At 35.5% G+C, this 13,015-nt stretch overlaps 3 protein-coding genes across 3 annotated transcripts; 2 read left to right on the top strand and 1 right to left on the bottom strand.

The window, feature by feature from the left end:
- Positions 1-1,944: 1,944 nt before the first annotated feature.
- GCK72_011165 (uncharacterized protein) lies at positions 1,945-2,282 on the top strand (the record flags this gene model as incomplete). The annotated part of the gene is made up of 2 exons (XM_003093396.2): positions 1,945-1,968; positions 2,070-2,282. 2 exons carry the CDS (start codon positions 1,945-1,947, stop codon positions 2,280-2,282), a joined length of 237 nt encoding a protein of 78 aa, XP_003093444.2.
- Positions 2,283-4,071: 1,789 nt separating this feature from the next.
- On the top strand, positions 4,072-4,372 carry GCK72_011164 (uncharacterized protein; the record flags this gene model as incomplete). Its single annotated transcript, XM_003093408.2, has 2 exons — positions 4,072-4,095; positions 4,151-4,372. The coding sequence occupies 2 exons, from the start codon at positions 4,072-4,074 to the stop codon at positions 4,370-4,372; spliced, it is 246 nt and encodes an 81-aa protein (XP_003093456.2).
- Positions 4,373-6,459: 2,087 nt separating this feature from the next.
- Positions 6,460-6,894, bottom strand: GCK72_011163 (uncharacterized protein; the record flags this gene model as incomplete). Its single annotated transcript, XM_003093402.2, has 2 exons — positions 6,460-6,813; positions 6,874-6,894. 2 exons carry the CDS (start codon positions 6,892-6,894, stop codon positions 6,460-6,462), a joined length of 375 nt encoding a protein of 124 aa, XP_003093450.2.
- Positions 6,895-13,015: the final 6,121 nt, after the last annotated feature.

The following is a 13,015-nucleotide window of genomic DNA, read 5'->3' as shown; positions in this document are numbered from 1 at the left end:
GAAACCACAATATTTTTCTGAGAGGCGGTTGAAAAATAGAGCGACATGTCGGTCTAATATAGTTTTTACGGTAACTCATTTTAATAACATTTTAGACACTCAACTCCTTGTCATATTCAAAAATAAGAGATTGGAAAACAACTAAATGATAAGATTATTTCTGTCTCTATTTGTCTCCCCACAATTTCCTGAATTACGCCACTTCTTTTATCTAACATACCCATCTTACAGCTATCTGCTCTATATGTTCCTGAAGATAGGCATACCGGAAGGTTCAAATAGAGCAATTAGAGACAATTAGTAGGAAGAGTGAAGAACCGATAGGTGTTATTATGTAGACAGGATGGGATTAAACAGGGGACACAGGTGAAGCTTATCACGGTTGGCGGGCTGGTGATGTAGGCTAATTGTTAAGCTCCAATTTTATGGGAAACGAATTTGAAATTCGAATTCTGCATCAAAACCTACCCCTAGGCACATTTTGCTGGATTTCTACAATTTGCGTACTTTTTTCAAAAAACAAGTTTTCCAAGGTGAAAATGGATGCTGAATTCGAATATTGAATTGAAAATTAGCTAGGAATTGAGGGTTTTCCGGGATATTAGATATTTAACTGAAATTTTGAGTTTACCTACCAAACACTTGCAAAACATTGAGTCCAGCAGGAAAAATGATGCCAAATTCAAATTCCGCGTCAAAAACTTACCATGGACACAGCTTTTGAGATTTTTAGCTGAATATTTAAAAACTTGGGTTACTTTTTGAACCGAGGTGAACTGTTTTTAGACAAAAGAGGGATAGCCAAGTTCATATGATAAAAAAGCTGAAGACGTGAAGATTCTGAATCTTGTTTAAATTTTGTCTGAACATAGCCAAGAATAAGCCAAGAGGGGTTATACTGACACCATTAAAAATTCGATATCACAAAAATAATTGGGCAGTCTCCAAGTTTGCAGAATTTGTACATCAAATCTAGTGCTTTATTTTTGTAGTCGACAAATTTTTTGTATGGGCGGTCTCTGGTGAGTTATTCCCAAAACTTCTGTAAATACATTCATTTTTGCCACATTTTTCTTCCCCTCAATTTTTTTTCATTATCATTAAAAATTCGGCAACGACAAACATTGACATACTAACATATTTATGAATAATATATCATTTCTTTATGTTTTGGGCGTAAGATGGGCGGTAATTAGAAATTGGGAAATAGTATAGGTGAGTCGAGAGACGCAGATAGAAATAGGTGACAGGTCGAGAAGTGGGCGGAGCTTAGGTAGCGTGTGAGATGATATAAATATGGGGGCGCGCGATGTTGCGAATTTAACTCAGTTTTCATTTTAATTTAAATTTTTTGTTTTTACTTCTTTTTCTGGGGTATACGGTAGGAAGAAGCTGAATTCTCGGCATACAATTCAACATTTTGAGCTCTCGTGGCCTAGAAACCTAATTCTTGGCCATGAAACTTATCTCATCAGATTCAGCGTGTCATGACGCTTCTAATAAGTATAATCATGCCTAGGTTCTGAGCAAGTTGGGTCTTACCACAAAAACTACCTTACTGTAGTTTTCGTAATAAGACCCAACTTGCATCAAACAGGGATGATTATACTTTTCTGAAAGCTCTCGACAAGCTGATTCTAAAAATCGCATTTTTATTTTCAGAATTTTGAATCTGGCGCGCCTAGGACGCGTTTTTCAGAAGTTTTCTTCTTCTAACCACCCTTTGATGGCTCAACCTCTCTGACTCAATGTCTCTTTGTATTTTGAATAGCTCCGCCCCCTTTCAGAGCGAAGAGTATAAAAGCTATGTTGTAACTTGCATCCCTTCACTTCTGTCCTCTCTCAGTGCTCTATAATCTCTTTTTCTTCAGAGTGCCTTCTCAAAATCATAATTATAGACTTGTCACCAAAACAACTAGCTTCTCGAGCAGCTTCCATTCCAAAATGAGTGATATGGAGAACTGGAGAGTGAGTTGATTTGTTTTTTGTCAATTTTCAAACAGTGCTGTCCCAAAAAAATGACTCGCGGTTTTGACTAGACACCTTTCAAGCATTCCCCATATTTCCAGACTGCACTCCGTATACTTCGTCAAAAACTGCATAACGAGCTAATTGAATACGCGGAGAAAAAAGCTGCAGGGTGGCAACCCTATTACGAAGATGACGAAGAAGAAACGTTTGCTGAGATTCGCTACTGTATTCGTGATTGCGAGACGAGAATTCGTCAAGGAGAAGAGATGGAGAGACTGGCGGCAGACGGAAAATTGCGTCACAAGGGATAATTGTTTTCTGATTTTTTTTTCAATAAATTTGAATTTTTGAGAATTGTGTACTGTTTTGAGTTGAATTACGTCGTGATCATTCTAATTTATGTAGCGCATGTTCATTTAACCAGAAAGCATCACAGGCACGCCAGCGCCACAGAAATCTCTGTTTCATCAACTGAATCTCTTTAGAATGCCTCTAAAATGCGCGCCAAAGGCACCCCAGACATTTTGTGCTTGTGACGAAATTTTTATAAAATTTCCCATGACTGAGCTATCTCGACGATTTATACCATGTTGATTGGTACTAACCGGCACCGTGCCAGCCACTCCAACAAAAACAAAAAACAGACGAAAATAGCAATTAGCACATCGTGCCAGACACCACCCCTCCTCTCCACTCCATCTCATAATTTTCAAAAATAACAAATTTCTCACCAAAACAGCTCAATTATGAGATTTCTTTTAGTTCCCCAACAGTTTTTTGCTTAAGTTAACGCCACTTCTGGTTATCTAACATGCTCATCTTAGAGCAATCTGCTCAATACAGGTATATCGGAAGGTTCAAAAAGAGCAATTAGAGAGACGCTTATCAGTTGGAATAGTGGAGAGCACAGATAGGTATAATTATGTAGAATAATTGGAGAGGTAGGCTAATTGTAAGATTCAAAATGGAAGAGCTGGCGCAAAAAATCGTAAAACTGGCGGAATAGCTTTACTTTAGGACAGCCCTCTCTGAGAGTCATACATTGTGATAATCCTAATAAGAAATTCAAAAAGAGTTATCGAAATTTTTCTCATCAACAGAACACGATGTTAGTCACAAAAAAAAGCGGCTTAAGAATCTGATCTGTAGAAACTTTTTGAAATTTTTTTTGCATGTTTTGAGAGAAGGAGGTATAAATAGAGCGATCTGTCCAAAAAGATGTAAATTTGCTTAGAACGCGTCAAACGCAAACCAGGCTGTTTTTTTCTTTTTAGAATCGTGTATATTTTCCAAGATCAAGTATAGCACTTCATTTTTGTAGTTGACAACTTTTTGTTAGCCCCGCCCACTTTTGAGATATGCGCCTTTAAAATTGGAAATTCGCAAAAATGAGGAAAATCTGTCATTTCTTACACCAGAATGTGATTTTTACATCAAAATAACCAAAAAATTCCATTTCTGTCGTTTAAAACTATTCAAAACCTAGTTTTCTACGTCGAAAACCAAAATTTTGGCAAAAATCAAGTTTGGTCGGTCTCAACTCTCTGAAAGGTATGCGGAATAGACATCTGTAAATCTTTTAGTTTTTAATATTTTTGAGTTCTGTTTTTTCCAATCGATAGACAAACTTGTGTTGCAAATTTCATTTATCGAACACAAAATCTATTCCGCCAATTTAAAGGCGTATTGCGGTCAGTTATGATAAAACTTCACTGTCTACTAATGAATAAGATGGCTGTACTGTAGTTTTCTCTACAGTTTTCTTTTAGCCCGGTAATTCTACATTGAGTTTCGAAGTCTCATCCTTTGATTGTCCGCCCTGAGGTGTTTTTTTTCAATTTTATAGCACACCAACTCCCAAATGTAATAGTCGATTTCTTCTCTGTCGGTGTGTATAAAAGCCTTCTGCTGTTGTAACTTGCATCCTTTCAGAATACCTTTCTCTTCTTCTTCTCACTTTTGTCTTCTCTTTCTCGTGCTCTATAATCTCTCTTTCTTCAGAGCCGTCTTCTCAATCATAATCATACACTTGTCTCCAAGACAACGAGCATCTTAAGCAGCTTCCAATCTTTATTTCGCCAGAAAAACTCCCATACCAAAATGACTGATCTTGAGAGTAAAAGAGTGAGTTAATCTTATTTTTTACAAACAGTGCTGCCCCTAATCACCCAATTTCCAGAACGAACTCCGTTTGCTTCGTGAATGTCTGCTGGATGATCAAGCTCGACTCGCTGAAAAAAAAGTATCACCAGAGTGGATGGATCTAGATGTGTCGCTAAGAGACAATGAGGAGACAAGACTTGTTGAACTTCGCACTTATATTCGTATAGCCGAGTGGCAAGTTCGTCAATTAGAGGAGAGGGAGAGACTGGAGAGACAAACATTGCGTCACAACGGATGATTGTTTTCTGATAAATTTCAATAAATTTGGATTTTTATGTATTTACTGTTATGAAAACATTGTTTACTGTTATAAAACATCGTGATCATTCTAATGTATGAAGCGGAGGTCCTTACGTCCCAATGTTCGCTAATTTTGAAAAGTGGCCTTTTTCTCAAAAGGGAACCTCAAAGGGTCGCAAGTTTGGAATCTTTCAAATTGCTACCAGTTATTAAGGACATCTTGATTAGGCATATCCCAAATTTTCGTTTTGTGCTCGTCACTTATGATATGCCTATTCAAGCTGTCCTTAATAACGATTCCAAACTTGCGACCCAAAAAGGTTCCCTTTTCACACAATTCAGCCCACGGTATTTCAAAGTGAACCTATGCAAACGCGCTCTTTTGAGAAAAATAGCTTACCTAAATTTTTTTGTTCTAACTGAAGAACTTTGACAAGAAACAGTTTTATGGAGACATATAACCGAGAAAGGCCAAATTTTTGAAAGAACAAAGAATATTTGAAAATTGCAATTTAGGCCTCAAATAATATTACCAAAAATGTAGTCTCAACAAAGCGCGTTTGCATAGGTTACGATTGAATTAACGTGTCAGCCCAATATCAAGAGAGCAAGCACTGTCGGCTAGCTCATAAAGCACCACAGGCACGCCAGCGCCGCCACGGACATCTATTATTGTGTATTTCATCAACATTTCCGGTGTTTTTATGCCTCAAAAATGTGCGCTAAAGATACCCCAGTTATTTTGTGTTTGCAACGATTAAGGTGCACCCATTTCCCAATGTTCTTGTTGTTGAAAAACAAATGTTTATGAAATTTCCCATTGACTGATCTATCGCGACGCGACCGCAGCGCTTCTCACACTCTCTCAGTCGTCCCTCTTCTGCTCCGTCTCAACTGCCCTTTACCTATAATCCGTTGGTTGCTTGGGTGACACACGGGCTCCGCGAGCCCTCCTATTCTCTCGTTGTCTCTCAGTTTTGTTGTTTGAAACGGCTGGCTCTTCGACATTTCTTGATGAATGCACTTTTTGAGTCAAGGGAATAAAGTGCAATTTTTGTTAAATATTAAAATTTGACGAGTCTGGAAATCACAAAATGGACGTTTGAAAGAAACCAGAAAAAAGGGAAACAGCGAAATTTAATTTTAAGTTTTGGGTGTCGGATTGTCTTACTAGGGGAGGCCTGCAGATGACCGTGGAGTTATGGGCCGTGACCTACATTGGAAAGCTGAGAAGACGCTGATTCCAAATATATATTTAGTGTTTGCTATCGAGGCCTGGTATTCGAGAAGAACGAGGTCAAAGTTCAAAAAAAACGGTGAAATGTTACCTTTTTAACACGCGAAAATTGCAACAATAACTTTTTTCGCGTGTCAGAAAGTCAATAATTTGCCATTTTTCCTAATTTTGACATTTTTTTTCTCAAATACCAGGTCTCGAGTGCAAAAACTGAATATGAATATATATTTAAAATCAGCATTTCCTCAGCTTTCTAATGATATAGATCACGTCTCATAACTCCACGAGACCTTCCCTTGTTAGTTTCGAACTGCATAACGTCCAGTTTCAAAAAAGCAAAACGTTTCAAAATTTCCGATTTCGAAACCTTCTCTAGCGGAATGTCCGGTTGTGAACAGAGTTGAGCGGTATGCGACTTTTGAAATGGCAGAAGGCGGAATGCGGAAAGCGGAATGAAAAAATTGGCAAAAAGTGGCCTTATTTTGTTGTAAAAAGCTTTTAAAAATGGTTAAATCTGTATTAAATTTCCTTTTTCGGTAAAAAATTGTTAGTTTTGCTGCAAAAAACTTTAAAAATATCAGTAAATTCGAGTAGGAGAAAAAATTATTTAAGCTGATATCCTCTAGGCGGAAGGCCGAAAAAAAATCATAAAACGGCGGAGGCGGAAGGCGGAATTCCGCTCAACTCTGGTTGTGAAATGCTGGGATTCACGAGCATGACAAAACTTTTTACCGAATTTACCGGAAAGTGATTATGTACTGCAGTTCTATTGTATTTAGTATCACACGTAACAGTACACTTTATCAAGAATTGAAATTTATTAGAAGTAAAATAATAAATGGACTCAATTATGTTTGTGCATTTTGTCCTTCTCCATTCTGACCATCTTCTCCATTTCCAATGTCACGTAGCTTCCCACCCTTCTTCACCCACGCAGCTATATCCCGAAGTTCGACGAGTTTCAGTCCTACCTCTCGCACACGCTTCAAACCTTGTTCAGTCTTTTCCGGCGCACGATGAAGTTCTTCTTGTGTTCGTGCAGTCACATCTTGAGTGAATGATTGAAGGAACGATTTATTTGGCAAAGAGTTTCGACGCATTTCCTTTGCAATCCTTGTTAGTCGTTGCTGTGCCATGCAGCTCTCAAGTATCGCCTGATTGTATTCGATTTCCGCGTCGAGAACGTGTCGTTCTATTTCGGCCTGGAAAATGAAAAAATATGAAATACGGAAAATATTTTAAACAAAAAATTATTAACTTACAATTTCAGCTTCACGGCTCATATTGGGGGAGAGTTTGGATTTTGCCTAACCGAATTCAATAGAAAATGAAAAAAAACGGAATATTTTATTAAAAGACAGGAGACGATGAGAAAAAAAAAGAGAGGAGCTGGCTCAGCCGAGCCGGTCGTCATGACGGCCAGGTGGTGGGGAAAAAGAGGCGGCAATAAAGGGGGGGGGGTGAAAGTGACTAGGTGTGTCCGAATGATCAGGATGTTGAAAAATGGGGAAAAAATATGTCAAAAATACAGTAGATATAATATTTTGCCTTTTTCAGTTAAAATTACCCAACTTTGAGAGTGTGTCATGATATCACTGATTGTTCCAATAAGTAAAATTTTTAATCTATCATATAGAACAAAAGTAGAGCTTCATTTTTGTAGTTGACAACTTTTTTGTATGGGTACTCCCTAGAGAGTTAAGTATTGGCAAAATAACGTCTCCCTCAAATCGTCCCATTTCAGTGCAAAATAGAGTGATTTTTGAGCTGTCCCCTTAAAGTGACCATAACTCTCTAGGGAGTAACCGTACAAAAAAGTTGTCAACTACAAAAATTAAGTACTACTTTTGATCTGTTTGGTACATCAAACATTTACTTAGTGAGACAATCATTGTTACCGTGACACCCTCTCAAAGTTGAACATTTTCAACTGAAAACGGCCAAAATTGTTAGAATTATGCCCATTACTGTACAGTGAATCGAGTAATACAAGATTTGACGATTTCGATTTATACCAGTTCTAATCCGGGCGGTTTTAATAAGATAAATGTGACCTAGTGTGCGTTCGAAGAATATTTCTAGAAAATTTGAAAAAAACAGGGTTTTTTGGAAATTACTGGAAGTTTCTAGAAAATTCTGGAAATTTCGGGAATTTTAGTTTCTAGAAACATCTGGAAACAATGATTTTACTCAAGGATATACAGTTTAATGGTCCTGAGCCCATTTGTGCTCACGGAAACATTTCCCATTTGTTTTCCAATAAAATTTTGATTTTAAGTAATTTTTCGTGAATAAACAGGTCAAGTGGCAAAACCAACTTATCCGAGGACAAACTCAAATATGGTCAGGATTCCTAAACAGTATGTATTTAACCGAAATCATTTTTTCTCGATTTTTCTCGAGATTTACAGAATCTTCCAGAAACTTCCAGATATTACCAAAATTAAAAAACAAAATTTTCGAAAAAAACTTCCTGGCTAAAAATTGTCATTCCAATTCCTCTTTTTTCACTTTCCCATTTTTTCCAAGCTCCTTTTACATGTCGTAAATCACGCCCTCCTCACTACTAACATAAATCTCTCGGTGAGTCCTTTCCCCCAGACCACTTCTCTCCTGTAGACACTGAAGAGGGGCCATTTATCATGATTCCATAGAAACTGGTTCTCCTTTTCTTATTTTTGAGCGCCCGCCCCCAGCTTCTGGCTTCGAGTCGGTCAGTTATACTCTCAAGACGACGTGTGTAGTTGTCGAAAAATGTATTCTTATTTTTTTTGAATTCTAATGAATTTTAATTGTTCAATTAAATATGGATAACTTTTGATGGACCAAAAACGGTGAGAACGATTTACGAATCACGGAATACCAACTGAAATTGTAAACTTTAGAAAAATAATTATTTAGATGGTTCGAATGTCTCCAAGAACTGCACAACAGTGCTGATGCACTCTGTATCTCAACCAGGAGCCCCTATTCAGTAATCCCACCGTGTTTGGCAAAGGGTTTATAGAAAAAATAATTGTGAGAAGGTTTGCATTCAGAAATGTGTCATTATAATAGCTTCTCTTATTTTTCAGCACTTCAGATTCACCAGTTGATCTACAACCCGACTACCACAAAATTAAAAGTGGTGAAAAGATGAATAATTTAATTTTTTTGTAGCAAACGGTAATAAAAATTATGAATGTGAACTTTTTCCAATTCTGGACAGGATTAAACTCTGTCAGTATGTTTTCAATTGATTCTCGAAATTATGTAACTTCGAGCCCATAAAGAATTGCAGTTTTTAGTTAAAAAAGGTCAACTTGGTCAGTGTGAGACGGCCTCCTTGATGGTATCGCATTATTGATTGTATATGGAGTGTATAGATCAGGGACAAGCGGCAACGGAAAATTTCGGCAATCCGGCAATTGCTGATTTCAAAAATCGGCAATTTTCATAAGGATTTTTCCTAAGTCGGGAGAAAAAAATGCGAGCACAGTACACTGTATATCGCCAGTGACAGTTGCTTCAAATAAATGAAAATATTTTCCCTTTTTTTTGGAAAATATTCAAAAAATTCTTTTAGAAAATCGAAAAATATCCATGTTTGAAATATCCATTTTTCAACGTAGACATGTCAACTAATTTACACATTGTCTCTCCAGGTATATTGTCAGAGGCATTGTTTTTCACGTCTTTCCATCTGCCTCCTTATCTCTTTGGGAAATCGGTCCGAACGGATGACTTTGGGGGAAACTTGGAACCTTGAACGATAGGATAAGAGGGCCCACCTGTCCTTTGCCAGATGACTGTGTTTTTTCGTTTTTGTTTGACCTCATCAACCTCTTTCCTCCTTTTTCCGTGCCCTTTCCCAAGAGAACATATAATAGAGGGACACTAGCCTATTGTCTCATTACTGTTAACACAAACCACCTGCTCACTTATCTCCATGGGAAATCACATATTAGACCAACAGATGGCTGTTTCCTACTAGACTCCGCCCACTGGCCCCCAGTCTCCTCATCATCATCTTCTTGGCTCAGTCGTCCACCATCTTTCCGTACTGGACGGTGACTCTTCTATTTTCTCTTTTTTGGCCATCTTTGAGATATCCACATAACCATGATTTATCTCGTACATATATTCCCTATTTTCTCAATTCGTTTATGAACTAATGTTTTCTTTTTCAGTGCTAAAGCACAGTACAGGAAAAGCGAACCGACCGGCTTGATAGATAAGAAACGGTCGAGTGCAACAAACGGTGGACAAGAAATTAATGGATCAAGACGAATCAAATGACGATCAATTTGATAGACGTAAGTTAAAAACCCTAGAATCGAGATACTTTATCGCTCTTAACTTTGACTTCCCCCACCATTCTTATCTGTGTCGGTACCGGATAGACACACTTCGACCAGAGGGTGAAGGAGTCTATACTAACCGGGCTGAGGTTTACTTCAGTAGACGTGGATTTGAATCCTCCCGGGTTAGAAATCAATGAAATTATGATTGAAATTGCTAAAAACAGGACTTTTTTCAATATAGAAATCATTAAAATTATGATTGAAATTCCTAAAAACAGGACTTTTTTCAATATAGAAATCAATAAAATTATAATTGAAATTCCTAAAAACAGGACTTTTTTCAATATAGAAATCAATAAAATTATAATTGAAATTCCTAAAAACAGGACTTTTTTCAATATAGAAATCATTAAAATTATAATTGAAATTGCTAAAAACAGGGTATTTTTTATGATATTAACTTCCCCCACCATTCTTATCTGTGTCGGTACCGGATAGACATACTTCGACCAGAGGGTGAAGGAGTCTATACTAACCGGGCTGAGGTTTACTTCAGTAGACGTGGATTTGAATCCTCCCGGGTTAGAAATCATTAAAATTATAATTGAAATTCCTAAAAACAGGACTTTTTTCAATATAGAAATCATTAAAATTATAATTGAAATTGCTAAAAACAGGGTATTTTTTATGATATTAACTTCCCCCACCATTCTTATCTGTGTCGGTACCGGATAGACATACTTCGACCAGAGGGTGAAGGAGTCTATACTAACCGGGCTGAGGTTTACTTCAGTAGACGTGGATTTGAATCCTCCCGGGTTAGAAATCATTAAAATTATAATTGAAATTCCTAAAAACAGGACTTTTTTCAATATAGAAATCATTAAAATTATAATTGAAATTGCTAAAAACAGGGTATTTTTTATGATATTAACTTCCCCCACCATTCTTATCTGTGTCGGTACCGGATAGACATACTTCGACCAGAGGGTGAAGGAGTCTATACTAACCGGGCTGAGGTTTACTTCAGTAGACGTGGATTTGAATCCTCCCGGGTTAGAAATCATTAAAATTATAATTGAAATTCCTAAAAACAGGACTTTTTTCAATATAGAAATCATTAAAATTATAATTGAAATTGCTAAAAACAGGGTATTTTTTATGATATTAACTTCCCCCACCATTCTTATCTGTGTCGGTACCGGATAGACATACTTCGACCAGAGGGTGAAGGAGTCTATACTAACCGGGCTGAGGTTTACTTCAGTAGACGTGGATTTGAATCCTCCCGGGTTAGAAATCATTAAAATTATAATTGAAATTCCTAAAAACAGGACTTTTTTCAATATAGAAATCATTAAAATTATAATTGAAATTCCTAAAAACAGGGTATTTTTTATGATATTAACTTCCCCCACCATTCTTATCTGTGTCGGTACCGGATAGACATACTTCGACCAGAGGGTGAAGGAGTCTATACTAACCGGGCTGAGGTTTACTTCAGTAGACGTGGATTTGAATCCTCCCGGGTTAGAAATCATTAAAATTATAATTGAAATTCCTAAAAACAGGACTTTTTTCAATATAGAAATCATTAAAATTATAATTGAAATTCCTAAAAACAGGACTTTTTTCAATATAGAAATCATTAAAATTATAATTGAAATTCCTAAAAACAGGACTTTTTTCAATATAGAAATCATTAAAATTATAATTGAAATTCCTAAAAACAGGACTTTTTTCAATATAGAAATCATTAAAATTATAATTGAAATTCCTAAAAACAGGACTTTTTTCAATATAGAAATCATTAAAATTATAATTGAAATTCCTAAAAACAGGACTTTTTTCAATATAGAAATCAATAAAATTATAATTGAAATTCCTAAAAACAGGACTTTTTTCAATATAGAAATCATTAAAATTATAATTGAAATTCCTAAAAACAGGACTTTTTTCAATATAGAAATCATTAAAATTATAATTGAAATTCCTAAAAACAGGACTTTTTTCAATATAGAAATCATTAAAATTATAATTGAAATTCCTAAAAACAGGACTTTTTTCAATATAGAAATCATTAAAATTATAATTGAAATTCCTAAAAACAGGACTTTTTTCAATATAGAAATCAATAAAATTATAATTGAAATTCCTAAAAACAGGACTTTTTTCAATATAGAAATCATTAAAATTATAATTGAAATTCCTAAAAACAGGACTTTTTTCAATATAGAAATCATTAAAATTATAATTGAAATTCCTAAAAACAGGACTTTTTTCAATATAGAAATCAATAAAATTATAATTGAAATTCCTAAAAACAGGACTTTTTTCAATATAGAAATCATTAAAATTATAATTGAAATTCCTAAAAACAGGACTTTTTTCAATATAGAAATCATTAAAATTATAATTGAAATTCCTAAAAACAGGACTTTTTTCAATATAGAAATCATTAAAATTATAATTGAAATTCCTAAAAACAGGACTTTTTTCAATATAGAAATCATTAAAATTATAATTGAAATTGCTAAAAACAGGGTATTTTTTATGATATTAACTTCCCCCACCATTCTTATCTGTGTCGGTACCGGATAGACATACTTCGACCAGAGGGTGAAGGAGTCTATACTAACCGGGCTGAGGTTTACTTCAGTAGACGTGGATTTGAATCCTCCCGGGTTAGAAATCATTAAAATTATAATTGAAATTCCTAAAAACAGGACTTTTTTCAATATAGAAATCATTAAAATTATAATTGAAATTGCTAAAAACAGGGTATTTTTTATGATATTAACTTCCCCCACGATTCTTATCTGTGTCGGTACCGGATAGACATACTTCGACCAGAGGGTGAAGGAGTCTATACTAACCGGGCTGAGGTTTACTTCAGTAGACGTGGATTTGAATCCTCCCGGGTTAGAAATCATTAAAATTATAATTGAAATTCCTAAAAACAGGACTTTTTTCAATATAGAAATCAATAAAATTATAATTGAAATTCCTAAAAACAGGACTTTTTTCAATATAGAAATCATTAAAATTATAATTGAAATTCCTAAAAACAGGACTTTTTTCAATATAGAAATCATTAAAATTATAATTGAAATTGCTAAAA

This window comes from Caenorhabditis remanei, chromosome III, assembly GCF_010183535.1.
Source record: "Caenorhabditis remanei strain PX506 chromosome III, whole genome shotgun sequence".
NCBI lineage: Eukaryota > Metazoa > Nematoda > Chromadorea > Rhabditida > Rhabditidae > Caenorhabditis > Caenorhabditis remanei.
This window is presented reverse-complemented; position numbering and strand designations above follow the sequence as displayed.